Raw genomic sequence first — 22,185 nt, 5'->3', positions numbered from 1 at the left:
GTCTTGATGGATAGCTTTGGTGCCCCAGTTTGCGCATCTTCACCTAAAATGAGCATCCTGAAGGAGGAGTGAGACTCAGCACTAACTGAGCTCTTACAAAAATTAGCACATGAAGGATGGAGTTGCCCTGATACATAAGATCTGGTCTGACTTAAAAGAAAAGGAATGTTGCAGAAGGGTTGTGAATATAGAGAGGAGGAAATGGAGGAATAGAAATAAAATTGGGATGAGGTCTTCTCCTTTCTGCAGAGAGAAAGGAGAGGGAAGAGAGAGAGAAAAGATAAAATGTTATAAAATGTTTGGGGACATAAAAGGATGAAAGGTTTAATACACTCCTTCAGTTGAGTTTTTACGTCTTAAAAGTAAACAGAAAACAATTTAGGATTATTAAAATATGCCACAAATACTGAACTTGCTGGTATCTTCACTTCTAGAGAACATAAACAGGGAGAACCTACTTAAAAGGGTGAAAAAAAGAGCAACTTTGACTGTTGCTGGTAAAAACAAAACAAAACTGTTCCAAAGAATGGTGCAGTAAGCTTGGTCTGATATTGAGAAAGTCATGAGATGCTTATGTTTCCCTTGCTAATGGCTGATCAGATTATGCAACCATCTAATGGTGTGCTCACAGTATGCATGTATGTGTAAGCGTCTTCAAAATGGTTCTTAAACTGCTGCTGTAAGGTTAATATGATACTCAAGGTAACAAAAAAAAAAAAACCCGGGGTATTTATTATAAAGATCTCTGTTATAAACTGTTTAGGCTTTTTACACATAAATATGTAAACATCTTGAGAACAGTTCTTTTTAATTTCCTTTATTCATATGTGCATACAATGATTATGTCATCATTACTCCCTCCTTCCCCCCCCCGCCCCCTCCTTTTTCCCCCACCCCCTCACTTCCAAGCAGATACTGTTTTGCCCTTGTCTCTAATTTTTTTGAAGAGAGAGTATAAACATTAATAAAGAGGACCAGGGGTTTTTGCTAGTTGAGGTAAGGATAGCTATATAGGGAGATTCCTAGTTTTGCTTCCATGTACATATGTGAGAACAGTTCTTATTATAGAGTCAATGGAAAAATGATTACTCAGTTCTATTCCACTTTTAAGAAAACAGGTTATCAAACTTACTTCAATCAGATCTCACTAAGATGAGATTTTTTCTGGATTAGGCCAGGAAAAAAAAAAAAGAAAAAAGAAAAGGGGAGTGACAGCCTGCAGCAGCAATCCTGGAATTTGGGTAGTTAAAGAAATGACCTTCACATGTTTCATTCTTTCATAAATACAATCTGGAATTTAACTCTCTCTTATAACACATGGGTCTATTAACAAATGGGGTGTCTATAAATTGCTTTTATACAAAAATAATTTCAAGATTGCTTTCTTTCTTGCTTTGTCATACAAAACAAGGCTCTAAGTTAAAAGATTTTATGAGTTATTTTCAACAAATAACAAAAATGTTTAAAAAGTATTAAGGATATAGTCTTTAAAAATAAAAGGTAAAAATACTTTTGGATTTTTAAAAGAAGGTTATATAAAAAAAAATAAAAGGTTTGTCCTCAAAATTGTCTCAAAAAAACAAGAAAGGATAAAGCTCCCCCAGGGTACATATTAAGTTGTCACAAAGATACAAAATAAGTTGTCATGAAAAGATGGATCTTATATATGCTTATGTAAGTGATTAAGTTGACTAAAATCTAACAGTTACATTAAAGGTTTTGTAAGGTCAAAATTTAATGTACTAATGTTAAACTAAAACATTTCTCTAAGCTCATAACAACAAGGCTATCTTTAAAATATTGTATTGTTCTTGATAACATTTACAAAAAATTGTCTTAAAATGGCTTTTGTTTTATTGAGATAACTGTCAGGAATTTTTGGTGCAACAGGTTAATCCACAAATCTGGCAAGACAACAAGAGTTTATTAAAACACAAAAAAACAAGAGGCAGCGCTGATATGAGGGTTAAGACAGATTTACTTATGTAAACTCAAAAGGAGGACTACACTAAGAGTCAAGTCCTCCAGTTTTTATTGGACTCAACAAAGTAGAGATGTTAGTCCTACTCCTTCCACATTTTGGACAGAGGGAAATTTTGGCCTGGGATGACCAGATTGGGCCTATTATTTTAGAGGGGCTCCATTAACTATAGGTTGGTGGGATCCTGCTGTAAGTCATGAGCCATATGTTAATGTCAACAATCTGGATGTGATCCCCTATCAACATCTGAGCTATGATTCTTGGCCACTATGTTTCCTAACTCGACACTTAGTCCCCATATTTACCTGTGCTCTCTGGTGATTTTTGTCAGGGTTTTGACTACTAAGGTAACTAAGTCATGTTCACTTAAGAGTTGGTTTATGTTAGGGTTAACAATGAGGATAGCCACTTACAGATAGCTTACCTTTATCTCCCTGGATGAAAGCCAAGGACAGTTGGGCAGTGACCTAACTACAACTTATCTTTCTTGGTTGCCCAGCAATAATATCCCTTAGTGACCTTCCTGGTACTTTTCCACTAGCCCCCTTTATCTAGTCCAAGCCTGTGTATGGTAATGGGTTCTAGCTCTCTTGCTGGGGACTCTCTCCACAGGGCTCCTACTTAAACAATAAACCCTGTACTTATGTTTGAGACATCTCTCTGCCTCTTCCCTGCCTCTTATTTCCTAACAGTTTATGTAAAACTTTCTAGATGACCTCATGGTTAAACAACTGCTGCCTTGGGTGATTCTAATACAGTTGGTACCCTATATGTGTCTGTGACTGGGCTATCTGCGTTTACTGTTCTTTCCCCAAACTGATGAAAAAATTTAAGGTTTTACTTCAAGAGCAACAACTAAACTAATATATATATATATATATATATATATATATATATATATATATATATATATATATGTATATATATATATATATATATATATATATATATATATATGTATATATATATATATATATATATATATATATATATATAAAACCTCTATAGAGCTGTGATGCTGTTGCTGGTTCCAATGTATTAAATATATTTATGTTTTTCAAGCCTTCAAAAATACAAAATTTAGATAAACACAGTAACAAAAGGTTAATGGCACTGATATACTGTTCTGCTAGTTGCTAAATTGTCCATCAAAATTTTAACCATGACTCTTAAGTTTTTGTCATTATAGTTCTCATCATTCTGGGGCATTTATAATCAAGTCCGTAGAAAAATGACTCTAATAACTATTTGTGTGTCAACCAGGTTAGCTTTTTTAGACATCTGCTTTTGTTAGATTTTGTCTAGAAGCCTACTGCTTAAGAGCCACTCCTTCTAAGCCTCCTTGTTGCTTTAATTTGGCCAAAAGGGTCTACCTGGCACTGACTCCCACCTGATCTGTTCATTATCCTCCTCCGCAAACAAAATCCAGGAAAAAGCAACCAATTAAGAAAGGTCTTCAGTCTATGGCCATACCACCCTGAATGTACTCAATCTCATCTGATCTCAGAAGCTAAGCAGGGTCAGGCCTTGTTAATACTTGGATGGAAGACAGATCTTCAGAAGAGACTGCTCAGAAACAAGCAATTTGAAGACAAAGGGGGTAATGCCATCAAAGTTCCAATGGAGTCACTGGTGCCAGACCTCTCAAAAATAACCAAGGCCGAGAGGATTAAAGAAATGGTTCTCATGCATGTGTGGCTATCTGGCACTAAAGTCCTTCTAGACACAAACTCATATGTTTAGACAGAGTCTTCTACTTAAATAGAGACAAAATATTTTTACTGCTCTAAACATGTCCTTTGATACTTAGAGATGATGGTTTTAACTTTTTTAAACAATGAGTTTTCTTGGACATATATACTAACAGTATATTGTTGCCAAGGTAATTCTACTCAGTATTAAAAAAAAATATACTGTTTGGATAAAAAATAAAATAAAATAAAATATCCAACCACGAAAACCCCATTGGAGGGGCCCTTTTGTTGTTATTTTGTCTACTCCCACCGCAGTTAAAGTAGCAGAGATTGCTCCTTGGATCTACCACAGTCGAGTCAAACCAGCTTCTCTCATGTGGGAGTGCATCCCTGATCCAGCTTCACCATGTAGGATCACCCTCTGGAAGCTGAGTACACTCCCTCAGCAGGACTCCACTTCCCAGGAAACAATGGACCAAGAATGGCAGGACGACAGCCCTACTCTAGTCACTCTCTGGAAGCTGACTAGTCAACTCATGGCAGAAACTTCAGGAGTTGACTCTGCAACGGGACAATCAGTCTGTTTTTGTAATTAGACTGTGATGCACTGTCACCCCTTGTTTGTAACTGTTGCTGGAATTCTCACCATAATCTTTGCCATAGGTTTGGCAGAAACTGTCCCCGCTGATTGGACTCATGATAAAAGGTTTTTATTTGCTCTCTTCTGTCTCTTTTGGGAAGGATACATAATTACTGTTTATTGTTACTGATGTGGTTTCCCTTTGTGGCCTCAGAGCCCTCCTCCTGTGACCTATGTATGCATACTACTCAGGCAGGAAATGTTGTCACTAGGACTTTGCTATTCCATACTTACTATTCTTGTGCAGGCACTGTCATTGGGTCATGCACTCACAACCATACCATCTATTCAATGTGTTCCTATATTAATCAGCATATCTGCTTCAACCCCACTTACCACCCTCAGGAACAATGGTTACAGATCAGGCGAGTCCACAATCCTGGGAACCTTGTCAGCTGCACCCAGGTGTTTAGCCCTGATAAACCAGCGTCAATGCTCTTTGATGCATGTGCAGCCATAGACAAGGGTGGATATGGAGGTATAGGCTATGGCTATGAGGGCCTAACTTCAGAAAGAGCCTATACATCACATGATAAGTATATGTTCTGGGGAGACAATTCTTGGCCATGTGATGATGTGGGTTCTTATTATTGTCCTTACTGGGGTTGTGTTTCATGGGCCACATAGCAGAGGGAACGCAGCCCTCCTTCACAAGGGGAAAGCTGTCCCGACTGTACCCACGGCACCTGTAACCCTATAAATTTCATTGTACTTAAAGCCATCTGATTGGACATGGGGACATGTAATTGGCGTAAGGATAGATAAAAAGTGCCTTGACCCTGGAAGTCTCATGCACCTCAAATTAATAACTGTTAAAATTTAACCTAAACAACTGCTGCTTACAGATTAATGATAAAAAAAAAAAGGTTATAAAAGAGATCATAGACAGAATGAAAAAGCTTGCCCATGAGACTTGGAGAGGACAGGATCCCAATGGAGGCCATTATAGAAAGAAAAATGGCTGCACATGTAATGATGCTATGGAAATACAAACCCCTAGATGAAGATGATGCTCTTTGACCCTGGGTGGGTCTGAGCATCAAAGGGGGTAATAATGTAGTAAGAAAGGGGAGGCCAGAAAAGAAACAGACAGGCTGTGTTTGAATGATGAGATGGGGAGGGGATGGCAAAGCAGAGAGATAAAATTTAAAAAATTGAAATATGATGGTCACATAGCACTGGGGAAATAAAATAGCCAATGAAGTCACATGCAGCCATATGTGGGTTGGGCTTTGCTTTTTGCTTCTGTAACCTGCTTGCAAGGGTATATAAGGTGAGACTCCTTTGTTCTCGGGTCTCAGCCTTTGGACACAAGTCCTCTGGGTCTGTGCCGGCACAATAAACGTTGCTTCCTGCTAATCTGCCTCAGAGACTCATATCTCAGCTCATAATTTCCAGCAACAATAGGGTCTCATGAACTATTTGCCTGGACTGGATTTGAACTGCGATTTTCCTGATCTCTGCCTCCTGAGTAGCTAGATTACAGGTGTGAGCTACTGGTGCCAGGTCAAAATTATGTTCTAGAAATTCTCAAACAGGGAATTGTGATAAATAACCAATAAAAATTATATTCATACCAAACCCAGTTACATTTTTCCACAATCACTAGTTTCAAACAAACAAGGGTCGGGCATGACTCAAGTGGCAAGTGCCTGCCTAGCAAGTGTGAGACCTTGAGTTCAAACACCAGCAAAGAAAGAAGAGAGGGAAAGGGAGGGAGGGAGAGAGGAAGGAAGGAAGGAAGGAAGGAAGAAAGGAAAAAAGGAAGGAAGGAGGAAGAAAAAAAAGACCAAAACTTTAAAATTGTTGCAAATTTTACCAGCATGGGGGCAGGGGTAACAACCAACAACAAACTATTATGCACCAACAGGTGAAGTACAAACTGAGGCATATCTACACAAAGAATACTACTAAGCAATAAAAGGAATGAACTGAATCTTAAATAATTATGCTCAGTGAAAGAAGTCAGACAAAAAGAGTATTGCACATACTGCATGACTCCACTCATCTGAGTAGTAATAGAAAGCAGCAGTGGTTACTTGGAATGGAGTCAGTAGGAAGCAGAAATTCCAAAGGTGAACTATGAAACTTTTCAGAATGAAAAATGTTCACAATTGATTGTGATGACTGACTTGTGTTACATTTGTCAAAACTTATCAAACTGTACACTATAAATTGGACACTGTATGTCCAATTAACTCAATGTAAAATTATATTATTAAGCTATTTTTCATGATTGTTAAATAAATTTAAAATAGACAAAAATATTTTAAATTATATACTTTATCAACATTAGAAGGGAGTTAATCTTTAAATGGAATGAGTCAATGTTTTAAGCTGATTTCCAGCTATTGTTTTGTAAGTGTTGATCTGGGGATCAAACCCAGGTCTTCAAGCATGCTCAGCAGGTGCTCTACCACTAAACTACATTCCCAACCCTCAAGATTTAAATTTTTAACTTAAAAAAAGGTAAATATTAAATCCATAAAAATTAACTATAAATTTCTACATCAAGCTCAAGTGGTAAAAGTTCTGGCTTTAGCATCCTCAAGACCCTGGGTTTAATTCCCAGTACTGATAAATAAACAAATAAGAAATAAGAAGCTAAAAATGTGTTAAGCTTTCACAATTACCTGTAGATGGTGGTGATTTCTCTGAATGTTTGGCATTTAAAAGTTTTCTGCTAATAAATATGTAACCACAAGGACATGATTTACATGCAACAGGAACCTGCAGGGAAAAAAAAGAAAAAAAACTATGTTATTCTTTCTACTGTTAAATTTCTCAGTATTTATGTAGTCTCTGCTGGTGACTCACTCCTGTAATCCTAGCTACTCAGGAGGCAAGGATCAGGAGGATCGCACTTCAAAGCCAGCCCGGGCAAATAGTTCGAGAGACCCTATCTTGAAAAAATCCATCACACACACAAGAAAAGGGCTGGTGAAGTGGCTTAAAGTGTAGGCCCTGAGTTCAAACCCCAGTGCCACAAAAAAAAGAAAAAGAAAAAATCCTCAAATGAATATATTAATTGAAACAGGAGCCACAGGTTTGCTTAAACCCTACCTCCTTACAACAAATTATATGAAATAGGAATGTCATATACATACTCAGTTCTCTTAGTGCTTACAATACCATGGATACCTTACTATAGCAATACCATAAATAATATGTAAGTAGGTACAGATACAAGAGAAAACAGAAAACCTTAACAGGATCAGGGCCAGGAAAGGCAGGCAGGAAAAAATGTAGTCTTCCTAAAATGGTAGTTTGATAGCAGTTTATGTTACAGAACAAATTGTAAAAGGGAAAGTGGTTAAGAATCATTAAGTAATCCCAGCAAAAGATTATGAGAGCCCAACTAGAATAGTGAGAATGGAAATGGAGAAAATGTAGATCTGTTGGATGTTTCACAAATAGGAAAAACAAGAGTCAGGCCCAAACTGACTACTGATGATAAAATGGGAAAAACCAAAAACAAATCAGGGTTCTAACATGAGAGAAGATACCAGTATTATTCCTGACACAAGAAGAGTTCACAATCAGCAGTTTGAGGAGGAAAGTATAGTTGAAGGACCAAAATACTTTTAGTTCTTTATCTACTTCATGACTATAAATATTTTTAAGACAAATGTGGTTATAAAAATCATGGAAATTTTTTTTAGATTCACCACTATTACCACTCATTATTATTAGAAGTTAATAATCTTCTGAATCAAGACATTTCACCAAAAACCAGATATTAACCTTTAAAAATACTCCCCAAATAGCAGATAATTGCAGTTCTCTTTGTAAGATAAACTCCGTTTGCCAGTTCCACTGAAGCTGAATTTTAATTATAAAGCTTTTTACCCATGTATGTACAGACTGCCTCATGTTCTAGAATATACTCCACACAATCAAGCCAAATTGAAATTGTGGCAGAGTTCTTTTTCTTTGCATAAAAATCCTGAACACAAGATCTCTAATTTGCATTTAAGAGACATAACAATGAAGTCTATTAAAAAGGTATGCCTAATAGCTTGCTTTATTAAGAATGTGGTAAGATCACTTCAATCCATAATGGTAAATGTAAAATGCTATGCTTTTTAAAATCTGCTCAAAGTACATACAGTTGTTTTTAAAATTTCACATCTTCATAGAAACCAAACTCATTTCCTTTACACCTAAACATATCATAGGGGATCTATGGTAATGTAAACTGTTTTAAACTAACGCTATCCAAAAAAAATCCCACAGAAGCGTGATGCTCTTATTCAACAGCTCCTTTGCTAATCCAGCAAGCGTTTTCTTCCAGTTACTAGAACCTAATACATTTGAACTTAGGAATCTGTCATATACAAGAAAAATTATATTGACTTACATCCAGAATAATTAGAGTACTACAGTTAGATGAGAAATGCACATTTGGCTTTGAGACACAGATGCACAAGCACTAATTCAATTGATAGGTTAACTTACTGAGTTCCACTCAAGAACCCTTCATGTGTCTGAGCTAATTCTGTCTAAAAAGTCCTATTTACAAACAGAAACACTTCCAAACCCGGTCTCCCACAGTTTTGGGGATGAGGAGAGGGGAAACAGGAACAGAATATACACACAACCACCTACCAACACAACTCAGATCCTGTAAAAAGAATTATGAAATAGGTTGGCAACTTGAATATTAATCTCATTAATTACAATATAATTTGGATTTTATACAAATACACTGAATTTCCCTTAAAGATAATAGTAACGAATGTTCTAATGCTATACTTTCAGGATTTAAAAATGGGAAAAATAAATCCAAGTACTAGCTACTTGTGGCTTATCAATTAATTCCTTGAAAAGTGTACTTAGGTTGTTTGTATGTTTTAAAAGTAAAAGTATTTTTAAAATATTGCATAAAACTAATCCTTGGTCCCAGATTAATGCACTGATTTTTAAAAAGCCCTAAAATAACCATATTACAGAGAACTCATTTACAGTATTCCCACCTTAACCAGTTTCACTTTCTGGGGTTTTTTAGTTCCCCAAGTTTGACAAGAAGGGTGAATATAGTACAATAAGATATCTTGAGACAACATTCACATATACTACATGCTCACACTCTCACTCAACTTTTCACATACTTTACTACAATATATTGTTCTACATTTAGTTATGGATATCTTACTATGCCTGATTTATAAATTAAGTTTTACCATAGGCATACATGTGTAAGAAAAAAAACAACACATTCAGGATTGGGTACCATGTACTGGGAAATTTTGGAAATGTAACCCACAAATAAGGAGAGACTTATTCTTTACTAAGAGAATCAAACCCACAGCAGACACAATTACCTGTCACATAAAATTTCCTATAAATGGAAAAAAGATTGCTCTATTAAAAAAAAAAGAAGGCAAAACAAAATATACACAAAAGACACCAGAAAACTGGCAAGAATCTTGAATAGTAATACATATAAAATGGCTTATAATTTTGAGTGGCCAATGGATATGAAACCCCCTTGAAAAACTGAGAAGCACTGGTAGTTAGGTATAGTGCAGAAGTATATCTTTAAAAGAGTCCTGCAAGAGAGGTCATAAAGCAGCTGAACATTTAGCTTTTTCTTGTTTGCCTCTCTATACCTGTTTTTTAAAAGGTAAGCACATAGGATAGGCAAATTTAGTCAGCTGGGGAAATCTCCTAGAACTTTAAAGGTTTTACTTTTATGTTTCTAACTATATGTAAATTCTAATTCAATGTTTGTTAGATAACTTAGTCATGGCAACAGTCTATAATGTAATGTTTAGAAAATGTCTTTCTTGATTATAATTTTTTCCAGTTTATAACTAAAATTAGCTTATACTTTTAAATAGAAAGCCAAATTTAATCTAGTATTTTCAATTCAATTAGTTTTATGAAGAGAAAAATCACTTTAGGAAAAGGCTGGGGATGTAGGGCTATGATATAGTGCTTACCTAACATGCACAAGGCCCTGGGTTTGCACTAGTGGGGATTGAACTCAGTCTTCTCATGCTTCCTAGGCAAGTGTTCTACCACTTGACCTATGTCTGCAGCCCTTTTGCTTTTTACTTTGTTTCTGGGATAGGTTCTCACTTTTTTTGCCCAGGCTGACCTTGAACTTGATATTCCCCTCCACGGTAGCTGGGATTACAGGTGTATGTCACCACACCTACCTAAATCACCAAGTTTTAATTTGTCATCATGTATGTTACATTCTCAAGTATTCTGAACAAAAGACAAAAGAAACCAACAAGTAAAATTATTTACTAGCATGCTATGGACTGAACTGTGTTTCCCCACTCCCCAATTCACAGACTGAAGCTCTATCTCTCAGTGTGAGGGGAGATATGTGATGGAATATATTTGGAGATGAGGTCCAAGAGATAATCAGAATTCTGGGGTGGCTCAATTACTTGTCTAGTAATCACTAGGCCTGAGTTTAATACCCAGTACCCTCCCAAAATACATGAATAAAAGATCACAAAGTAATAATTAGGTTTAGATGAGATAGAAGCCTCATAATGAGATTAGTGACTTTATAATGAAACAAGAGTTTGCCCTCTCTCTGTGTCACATGGCTGTCCAGAACACAGTCATCTTTAAATTCAGGGACCCTCACCAGAACATGCCCTGATCTTGCACTCCAAGCCTCCAGAATTTTGAGAAAATACATTTCTGTTCATTAAACAACCCACCTGATATAGTTGGTTTTGAGTAAAAGAATACATATGTGCATGTATAACAAACATAGGATCTTTCCAAATATGATCTTTGCTGAACAGCTTCAGTGGCTCCTAAATATTTATTATTTTCTGCTCTTTAACTAGGATATTAAAAACAGATTATTTTCCAGAAAGTTTTCTTTATGCCAAGTAAAACAAGAACATGATTTGTAATGACTTGTGCCCTACAAAGACTGGAATGCATAATACATAGCATGTAAACCTTGCATTTCTGCACAATTAACTGAAATAAATGGAAATGATTGAAACACTTAAGTAACCTGCCAAACGAATTACATCGCAAAGCCCAATTTTGTTGGAATTTAACGTTTATTTTAATGGTAAGAATGAATGTAACGCTTCACTTTGGAAAACATGACTAAACTGGTTTTTATATGGCATGCTGGTAGAGCTCAATAAACTGTAACAACCTTTCTGTGATCAGCATTTTTACCACTGCCCATAAATGATACAAAATAAAACATATAACATGCTTTCTGTTACAGGATTTGATCATCCAACAAGATTGTTCCTTAAAGAATACATTAATCTGCTTACTTAAAAAAAAAGTCTTCAGACATTTCAAATTACTAATGTAAAACGAACAAGAAAAAAAAAAAAAAAGGAAAGGAAGAAAGAAAGGGGGAGGAGAGATAGTTATTTTGAAAAAACAAAATCACTCAGTGGAAAAGGAAAAAAACGCACCCAAATACACATGCTGGCATAAAATAAGGGCCTTACGAGCGGTTTTAATTGAGTTTTAACTCATTACACTATAAGGCTTGAAGGAACGTCCATCATTCTAGTAACAAATGAGGCTTAAATGTAGGAAACATAAAATGAAAAAAATTACAACTCTTACACCATGAAGTCAATGTAGACAGGAACCATTTCAAATTCACAAAACTACATACGATTTTAATAAAGATCGGAAAGTAGGCACGTCAAATTTACAACAGTGAAAACTGGGAGCGGTGGGATAAGCAGCGCCCAGAAGGGAAGAGCCTCAATGTGGACGTTTCTCGGTAGTGTTCATTAGCAACAAAGTACACAAAAGACTCGCGATCACGCAACAATACAAATATAGTAAGTACATTTAGGAGGAAAATCCCCAAATTCGCAGAAACTTAACATCACTATAGTGCGGGCGCTTTTGTAGGGTTTCCGCACCGCCGGTCGAGGTGGGGACCTTCTAAGGACACCCACGGGACACATCTCAATTGGGAACAAAGCAACCCCGTATGGCAGGAAGGACTCTAGGAGCTTGGGCCTGGGCCTGGGCTCGGAGTTCCGCACCGTGGGCGCCCTGCGTGCCCGGGAGGCTTGACCAGGCCGAGCTCGTCCACGATCCACCGCTGTCACCCAAGCCGGCGAGGCGACTCCGGACGGTCCCCACAGACAAATCCACGCCCCCCCACAGCCCCACGCAAGCCCGGCGGGACCTAGGGACTGGCTCGTCTGACTGCCGGCAGGCGAACCAGGCCGTTTTCCCGCAAGCCCTCGCCGGCCTTGGACTCGGACTCTGCCGCCACCACTGGCCCACAGCCGACCCAACCGCTGGGCCGCCGGGACCCTGGCGACACGGCCTCCGCGCAGCCAACGGCAGCAGAGCAACTGCCGCCCACCTGCGCGCGCCCGCCCCGCCGCTCGCGCGCCCGCTCCAGGCGCCCACCTGTTGGTCACACTCGGGGCACGATTTGGTGGCCATCTTCACTTTCTTGGCTCGAGTTGCAGACATGCTCCTCTCTTTCGGCAGCCGCAGTGGCCTCCCGAGCTCCTCCCCTTGTAGCTCAGCAGCAAGGCCGGCGCCCGCCCAGTCCCAGCTCCCGCCGGCCGACCCAGGTTCTGGCGCGACGCGCGCGTGCGCGAGCGCGTGCGGGGCCTGCGTGCCAAGAGGGCGGGGCGCGGCGCCGGCCTGTTGAGAGCCGGGGCACCTCGCTTGGGCGCCTCTTGGTCGCCGCCCGTACTGGCACGGAGACTCAGCCCGCTCCCCACAGCCCACCGGCTCTCCAGCTCGGCCCTCAAGCTCGCCCCGAGTCTACCAAGAGCAGACGCCAAGACTGCCCGGTGTGCCAATGCCCACGCCTTTTCCCGGCTCAGCTGTCCGCCTGGGGGCGTGGCTTCAGCGGGACTCAGTAGTAAAGGGCGTCAAGTCAAGCTGAACCAATAAATTGCAGGTAGGGCGGCCCGTAGTGCTGGCCACGCCCCCTTCCCGCTCCTGGGAGAACGCTACTGGGAAAGGAGAGTGTGACAGACGGATAAGGGCTAGTGCAGGTCTTGCTGTTTAACATAAAGCTTGAGTACAAGTTAGCAAGGCTAGTCGGTAACGAATTATAATAGATATTTAGTGACTCTGCTACATTCAAAGCCAAAGACTGCGCTGCAGGCTATATAATTTGTTAACTCAAGGTCAATTCGTGAATACTATGAGGTGCCTCCTCTCAAAGAACATGCAGTCTGGTGATGGGCATACGTGGTCTAACATTCAAATACAACAAAGGTGGATTGTATTGGAAGAGTAAATTCATCCAAGCGTAGTGGCCTATGTCTTTAATCCCACCTACTGTGGAGTGAGGCAGGAGGACCAAGAGTTCGAGGTCATGGGCAAAGTTAGATGCTCTCAAAAACAGAAGGACTAGGGACGTGGCTTAAGTGGTAAAGTCTAGCCCAGCAATCTCTGGGTCAGTGTACTCTTAAAAACTACCTAGAATTTGACCTAGAAAATCCACCTTGAGGAATTTTAAGAAATACTCTCCACTATGCTCAAATCCATTCGTGTAAACACAGTGCACTTTTACCGTACTGCTTCTTAGTGCAACACTTCGGAAATAGCATGCATAGACATCCGTCAACTGAGCAGTTGTGTGTGTGTGTGTGGGGGGGGCATTGAGGTTTGAACTCAGGGCTTCCTGCTTACAAAGCAGATGCTCTACCACTTGAGCCACACCTCCAGACCATTTTGCTCTGGATCTTTTTGGAGATGGGGTCTGGGGAGCTACTTGCCTGGGCTGGCCTTGAACCGCAGCCTCCCAAGCAGCTAGAATTATAGGCTTGAGCAAATTAAGGTATTCATAAAACAGAATTATTGTTACAGCTTTTTATAGAATGACAGCTATTAGTTTTACAAATTTATTTATTTTTTTTGTGGCACCGGGGTTTGAATTTGGGCTTCATGCTTGCTAGGCTGGCGCTCCTACCACTTAAGCCACTCTGCCAGCCCCACAATGTTATTCTCGGAGCATAGGCAGCATGAATGTATCTGTGCTTGCAAAGGCATTAATAAACTGGAGGGCAGAAAGGAGACACATTTTTCACTCAGATGGGCAAAGGCAAGGAGGTCAGCAATTCCGTGTTGTAAGTACATGACAGGCAGGCAAAGCTAAGGCTACAGTGGTGGGCCATATGTACCTCTGTAGGGCCTTTAGTACCAAGGAAGAAAAGCTGGGCTGGTCCAGCTGATGGAATGGCTCAAGTGGTAGAGCACCTGCCTAGCAATCCTGAGGCCCTGAGTTCAAGCCCCAGTACCACCAAAAGAATAAATTCTAAAGTGAGAATGAATGGCCCAGCAAAGGACTCAGATGTTAGACCAGAGACAGGGAGAGAGAGGGACAATAGGGAAGAATAGGTATAGAATTGAAAAAAAATATAGAAGCCAAATGTAGCAAAATTTGAGAGGCTGTTTGTTCTGTGTGTGTGTGTGTGTGTGTGTGTGTGTGTGTGTGTGTGTGTGAGACAAGGCCATTTCCTGGATGATTCATTTCTATTCCAAGGAACTGGGGAAAGAGGTAGTAAAGTAGCAATCGTAAAATGGTGTGGGGCATAAATGAGAAACCAAGGCCCTGAAGACAGTCTTCTGAAAGTTTTATTTGAATGTGGTCTTTTTCTGGAAACCTAGAAAGGCCATGGGGCAGGAGACTGGGGTTAAGATAGAGGTCTTTAATTCTGTGGAGCTGTGCAATGGTTGGTCTAAATACACACATGACTTCTGACCCAGTATTCCCACTCTTAGGTGTTTATCCAAGAGAAATGAAAAGACTTGTGCAAGAGTATTCATAATAGCTTTATTCATAGCAGGCCAAACTGGGGAGAAAAAAATCAACATATATCTGTGAAACAGGTAAATAAATAAGTTGTAGTATATTCGTTCAATGGAATACTAATTAGCTTTTTTTTTTCATATGTGCATACAATGTTTGGGTCATTCTTCCCCCTTCCCCCACCCACTACTTACCTTTTAAAAGCAAATTAATACACAGCAAAATGAATGAATCTCAGAAGTATGCTTACTAAAGAAGTCTTATGCAAGAGTATGTACCGTATGATTCCATTTATATGCAGTTCTAGAAGAGAAATTTCTATGGAATAAAAGAAGAAAATCAGAGTTTTCTTTGCCTCTGGGGCAAGAATGGAAATAAATTGTAATAGGTATAAGGGAACTACTTTTCAGGTTGATGGTAATAATCTGTATCTTAACAGAGGTTTATGTTACACAAGTGTTCCCAAATTTGTCAAAACCCACTGCATAGTACACCTAAGATTTAGGCATTTTAGTCAATAAAAATTTCTCTCAAACAAGACCCTTAAGCAAATATTGAACTCTGGGGAATGGTATGCATAACGAAGTATTTATGGTGAAATGCAATGATGTACAACTGATGTCAAATTGCATTTAAAAAGATAGATGGACTGGGTGTGGTGGCTCATGCCAATCATAGCTACTCAGGAGGTAGAGATCAGTAGAATCACAGTTAAAGGCCAGCATGGGCAAAAAAATCAGCAAGACCCCATCTCTGCCAATAGCTGGGTGTGGTGGCATGCACCTGTCACCCCAGCTGCAGGAAGTTTAAATAGGAGGATCATAGTCTAGCTGACCCAGACAAAAACGTGGGACCCTAAGTCCAAAAATAGCAAAGCAAAAATGGCTAGGGGCATGGCTCAAGTGGTAGGGGGAATGCCTGCTGAGCAAATTCGAGGCCCTGAGTTCACCCCCTCCCCCTCAAGTACCACCCCCCCCAAAAAAAAGATGAATTGATAAATGGATAGAGGGATGGCTAAGTGGACAAACAAGTGATAAGCAACTATCATATTTGTGAATGATATAATCAGCATAAAGGTATTCACTATAAATTTCAAATATTTTCTGTTTAAACATTTTTATGAACTGTAGGAATCAAAATGTATTTGTTTAAGCCACTGCTCATTAGGTTTCAATTTTTGCTATCAAACATATTCCTTTGATACTGAAACAAAAGTTTTCCAAGAAGCGAATGGATTTTGCCTTTATGTTTATTCACTCAGTAAACAAATATTTACTAGGAACACACTACTGCTGGACCTGGTGTTCTTGATGGGAATATGGTGTGGTGAGCAAAATAAAGTCCCTGCTGTTGTGAGTATTGTACTCTAGTGGAAAAGACAGGCACACAGATAAGTGCACAATTTTTGTGATTAGAGTTATAAAGGGACTGTTCCAGGGCTCTAGGGCGGGGGCCACTGACCTGTAGTAGTGTATGGTTTGAATATGAATTGACTCCTACCAGCTCATGTGTAGAAGCCTAGGTTCCCAGCTGGTGATGGAACCATTTTAGGTTCTAGCATTCTAGGTGCTAGAAACTTTAGGAGGTGAGGCCTTGCTGGAGGAAGTAGATCACTTCGGGGCCCGTCCTTCCAGGTATCTTGTTCCTGACCCCTTCCTGTCCCTCTTGTTGTTTCCTGGCAGCCAAGATGGAACTTCTCTGCTCTACCAAACCTCCCTGCCATGATAGACTGAAACCACTGAGACCATGAGCCCAAATAAATATTTCCTCCCTTAAGTTGTTTATATTAGATATTTTGCCACAGTGCTGAAAAGTCTGACTAATGCAGGGTGGGTAGAGACTTCCTTGAGGAAATTTTCATGGTATGCAGTTAATGAGATGAAGGGGGGTAATAAATATTCAGACAGAATATTATGGGCAAATGTAAGGTAAAAGGAAGTGAAAGAAGACTGTGGCTGCAGCATCAACAGAAAGAGGAAGAGAAAACCCAACACACAGGTGGTGCTAAAGATTCCACTTTTCTCTAGCTTTTGTTGCTGTTACTAACTTTGCTTCAGGTCTTTCATGCATGCTGCTCAAGTTGCTGTAGGTATTCTACCCTCACAATATGCAACTGGTATAGGCAGGAGCTTTAATAACAGGTATCAAAAAGGTAGCAAAATGGCTACCTCAAGGTGGGCTGAGAAATAAGTAGCAGCCCTCATCTCCATTCCCTTCCTTATTTTGACATCCAAAACAAATTCTCTGCCAAAGAACCTTTTAATAGAAACCTTTTCTAGCCAGACATGGTGACACACACCTATAATCACAGCTACTTGGGAGATAGGAGGATTGCTGTTTGTGGGCTGCCTGGGCAAAAATGTTAGTGAAACCTCATCTCGAACAACAACCAGGATATGGTGGTACACACATGTAATTCCAGCTACAAGGGAGGTATAGATAAGAAATTTCTTTTCTGGAAAAGGAAAATAAGAACACTGGCATGCTTGACAAATCTACACATTTACAAAATTTCACCTTTTCCTTGGAAATCCAATGTAATTAGTAAATGAAAAAGTTGGAAACTTAAATAAACATTTTAGTTCTTCCTTAAGATGCAATGGAGAAAGGATCCTCACAATGATGAAAACCTAATCACATTTACACTCCATACTTCCAAAATTGAAGGCTAAAATTAAGAAAAAAGACAAATAATTGTGAAAGACAAGACAAAGCACAAAAAGCCTCATCTTTATCCTGTAGGAGGGCTTTTCTTTTCCGTCTACATGGCTAGTAATGCACTAGGTGGGAATCTCCATTGGAGAAAATCCACAGGCTCTAAGCAGCTCCAGGCCAGCCCTCCTTCCTAGCTAAGTAACTCTGGTCAGTCCACACAAGGCAGTGCCTCAACTGAGCACTGAACTCAGCCCACTGACCTTCCCTGGGCACTAGCGGGGCTTCTGGGAGTCCCACATCTTGCTTTGTCTCCACTGCTTCTTCCCTTCATACTTTCAAATACTATTTTATGAGCATGTACTCTGTGCCTAGCCCTTTATATTAACTGTCATTCTTTCTATCAAACCACCAGTACCATTGTGGCAGGCGAGAAGTAGGAAAAGTTTGGGGCTCATATAGGTTGCCTGGGGTCTGGGCCAGATCACCCTCACCTGCTGGGAACTGCCCATGCCCCTCCCCATCATTCATTCCCAGCCGCCCACTAGGGGAAAATCACACCTTGGCTCATTATGATTTCTGCACAAGATTATCCAGTTGGCCCCTTGGGATAATTGCACCCATGTGCACGATGACCACACCCGGTTTCCCAGGCAGGTGGTCCCAACAGATGTGTGGCCAACACCAAAGTTTGATAAAACAAACACATTTTAAATACACATGGGTACCTGAAGTTTTAACCTTAGAAAAATTTTAGGTAGATTTTAAATTATAAGCTTATAATTTAAACTTTAAGACTTTGATTTGTATCTTGAAATAACCTTTATGAACAAAAACCCAAATTAGGTAGCTGTTTTATATAAGACCATTAGTTACTTTACACCTTAAAAGACTTAGGAAGAAAATTAAGCCATTTTTCTAAATAATAGCATTTTATGAGGACACGTGTCGATAAACCTAATTATAAAAGGGTTAAATAAATTACACTCATGGTAGAATAAAACAGGTTGAGATTATTGTTTATAAATTTTCTTTAGTCCTAAGACAGAGAATAATTAGGCCTGATTGGGATTAGAACTAAAAAGCTTCTGCTCAGCAAAAGAAATGCTCTCTAAACTGAAGAAACAACCCACAGAGTAGGAGAAAATATTTGCCAGCTACACATCAGACAAAGGACTGATAACCAGAATATATAGGGAACTTAAAAAACTAAATTCTCCAAAAACTAATGAACCAATAAAGAAATGGGCAAGTGAACTAAACAGAACTTTCTCAAAAGAAGAAATTCAAATGACCAAAAAACATATGAAAAAGTACTCACCATCTCTAGCAATAAAGGAAATGCAAAGTAAAACCACACTAAGATTCCACCTCACCCCTGTTAGAATAGCCATTATTAGCAACACCACTAACAACAGGTGTTGGTGAGGATGCAGGGAAAAAGGAACCCTCTTACACTGTTGGTGGGAATATAAACTAGTACAACCACTCTGGAAAAAAAGACTGTGACACAGGTTACTCCAGAGGCATCTGCACACCCATGTTTATTGCAGCACTATTCACAATAGCCAAGTTATGGTAACAGCCAAGATGCCCAACTACTGACGAATGGATCAAGAAAATGTGGTATCTATACACAATGGAATTTTATGCAGCCATGAAGAAGAACGAAATGTTATAATTTGCTGGTAAATGGATGGAATTGGAGAACATCATTCTGAGTGAGATTAGCCTGGCCCAAAAGACCAAAAATCGTATGTTCTCCCTCATATGTGGACATTAGATCAAGGGCAAACACAACAAGGGGATTGAACTTTGATCACAAGATAAAAGTGAGAGCCCACAGGAGAGATATAAGGATAGGTAAGACACCTAAAAAATTAGTTAGCATTAGCATTTGTTTCCCTCAATGCAGAGAAACTAAAACAGATACCTTAAAAGCAACTGAGGCCAATAGGAGAAGGGGACCAGGAACTAGAGGAAAGGTTAGATCAAAAAGAACCTAGGAGGTAACACACATGCACAGGAAATTAATGTGAGTCAATTCCCTGTATAGCTATCCTTATCTCAACCTGCAAAAACCCTTGTTCCTTCCTATTATTGCTTATACTCTCTCTTCAACAAAATTAGAGCTAAGGGCAAAATAGTTTCTGCTGGGTATCGAGGGGGTGGGGGTGGGGGGGAGAAATGACCCAAGCATTGTATGCACATGTGAATAATAAAAAAAAAAGGAAAAATAAATAAATAAATTTTCTTTAGTCCTAAGAGAGAATAATTAGGCCTGATTGGGATTAGAACTTCAGATAACCTTTGAGACAGTTGTGTACATTAATTTTATAGAAGTATCTTAAGAACTATCCTAAAGATGTCTAAACATACACACACAGACACACATAGATGTTATGACGTAGGCATGCCAAAGAATGTAATGAGCTCAAATAAAATTAAGTGGCCACAATTGGTAGGAGATAGACATACAGAAAACACACACAATGATACACAAAACAATTATGTTAATTTAGAGTGCACCCTTAAACTGTTTTTGTCATTATTTTTAGAAGATTAGTCAGCTAGATTTTAAGTAGTTTATATCAGATCTTTAACATAAATACTCTTTTTGGCCTGATCCTTAACAAAATAATGCAGTAAAAACATATAGAAATTATATTAATCTAGAGAATTTTAACCACAAATTACTTATAAATTTCCTAGAGTAGGGCAAGATGGCATCACCCATGTTTCCTATTCCTAGGGAGTGGCAAGATGGTGCTGCACACATGGTGGCTCTTTTATGGTGGCATTTCTTGGGACCACATAGTCTCTCCAAAGGGTTTCTCAAATGGAACACAAACACATATTACATGCTAAAAAGGTTGTATTTGCCCTGATTTCTGATCTGTTTGGGTCTCCCTCCGTGAGACAAAATCTGACTTTCTGGACTTTCCCAGGGAGCACTCTGGGGAGGACTCAAGCACTGAGGGACAGAACTGCCAAACTGACAAAGTCTTCAGAGACTCTAGAGTCTAAGTAAATATTCATCTCATTTTTTTCACACTGGACAAGCCATTGCTCTATGCTCAGTGACCATTGTCCCTCATCCTTAATGGTGCCTTTGAAATAAAGTCCTTCCCACGCTTCTGGTCTCAGCCCTGATACCCTAGCAGTCTGAGCAAAATCAGAAGCATCAGGAACAAGGCAGAGTCTACCAAAACACTGAAAGATTCTTTCACCAACCTAAGGATGTAGAAAGTAAATGATAGGTGACTCCAGATCAGAGCATCCAGCTGAGGTGGTAAATTAGGCTTTAAGTAGCTTAGGCTCTGCTCACCAAACCTGTGTCACAGTGTAGGGCTGCTTCTACCCAAATGAAAATATACTTTTGGGCTGGAGGTGTGCCTTTCAAGAAGAGAATGTTCTTTTTGTTAGAAAGAGTTCCGAGTGATGAAAAAGGCCGTCATCTATTGAGAAAAGGTCTAGTGAGAAAAAAATCAGTGTGACAAAATTTCTTAGCACAATTCATTTAACTTTGCTCTAGCAGTTTGTTTTGTCTGTGGTTGAAGTGTTGTTATAGAAAAATACAGGTCCCTGTCTGCTAACCAATGCAGAGTGCTTCTAGATCAATTTTTATGCATAATTTCAATTACTTAACAATGAAATGCTAGTTTTACCTAGGTTAAAGAAACAGAAATGAAAAGCCAGGCAGTGGTGGCTCACGTCTATAATCCTATCTACTCAAGAGGCAGAGATCAGGAGGATTGTGTTTCGAAGCCAATCTGGGCAAATAGTTTTCAAGACACTATCTCGAAAATACCCAACACAAAAAAGGCTGGTGGAGTGGCTTAAGGTAAAGGCCCTGAGTTCAAGCCCCACTACTGAAAAAACAAAAGAAAAAAGAAAGAAAGAATAATGAAATACCCTTTTTACAGACTATCATTCAGAACCCTTTTTTTAACAAAAGTTTGAGAACATCATCAATATCCAGCCAGAACACTTTCAGTTGCCATATAAAGTATTTATTGTTTTGTTAAAGCTGATGGGTCCCTCCAAAACAGGTCTCTGCTTTTACAAATTATAACCATCTCAGCTGTGATCATCCTTCAGCTGTTGTGGTACCTACCCACTTGTTCAATTTTTTCACCTTCCCTATTGCAGCCAGATGTCGAGAAATTGTAGCAGAAACTTATGTCTGCAGCAGGACCTTGGATTGATGTTTTGGGGTTAGCTTCCACCATGGCTGTCAGGTGATCATCATTTAAAACAGACTTGGCCTCCCTTGGGGTTCATTTTTCAGACTCAGATCCCCAGAATGAAATTTTCCAAGCCACCATTGGATAGTTCTTTCACTAACAGAACCTTCTCCAAAGATAGAATTCATGTTCCTGCTTGCCTTACCTGCACTATGTCCTAGTTTAAATTCATATAAAAAAAGCATTCACAAAGCTTTCAAAGATACTGTATTGTTCACTTC

The 22,185-nt window shown here is 39.3% G+C and overlaps 1 protein-coding gene across 1 annotated transcript; it reads right to left on the bottom strand.

The window, feature by feature from the left end:
* Nucleotides 1-3,004: 3,004 nt before the first annotated feature.
* Nucleotides 3,005-13,059, bottom strand: LOC141420314 (UPF0547 protein C16orf87-like). The gene is made up of 2 exons (XM_074064591.1): nucleotides 12,701-13,059; nucleotides 3,005-7,045 (listed from the first exon to the last, which is right to left on the bottom strand). Exons 1-2 carry the CDS (start codon nucleotides 12,764-12,766, stop codon nucleotides 6,920-6,922), a joined length of 192 nt encoding a protein of 63 aa, XP_073920692.1. The 5' UTR covers nucleotides 12,767-13,059; the 3' UTR covers nucleotides 3,005-6,919.
* Between the last annotated feature and the right edge of the window lie 9,126 nt (nucleotides 13,060-22,185).

This window comes from Castor canadensis, unplaced genomic scaffold (assembly GCF_047511655.1).
Source record: "Castor canadensis unplaced genomic scaffold, mCasCan1.hap1v2 HAP1_SCAFFOLD_118, whole genome shotgun sequence".
Lineage (NCBI taxonomy): Eukaryota > Metazoa > Chordata > Mammalia > Rodentia > Castoridae > Castor > Castor canadensis.
The sequence above is the reverse complement of the archived record's forward strand: the minus strand, read 5'-3'. Positions and strand labels throughout refer to the sequence as shown.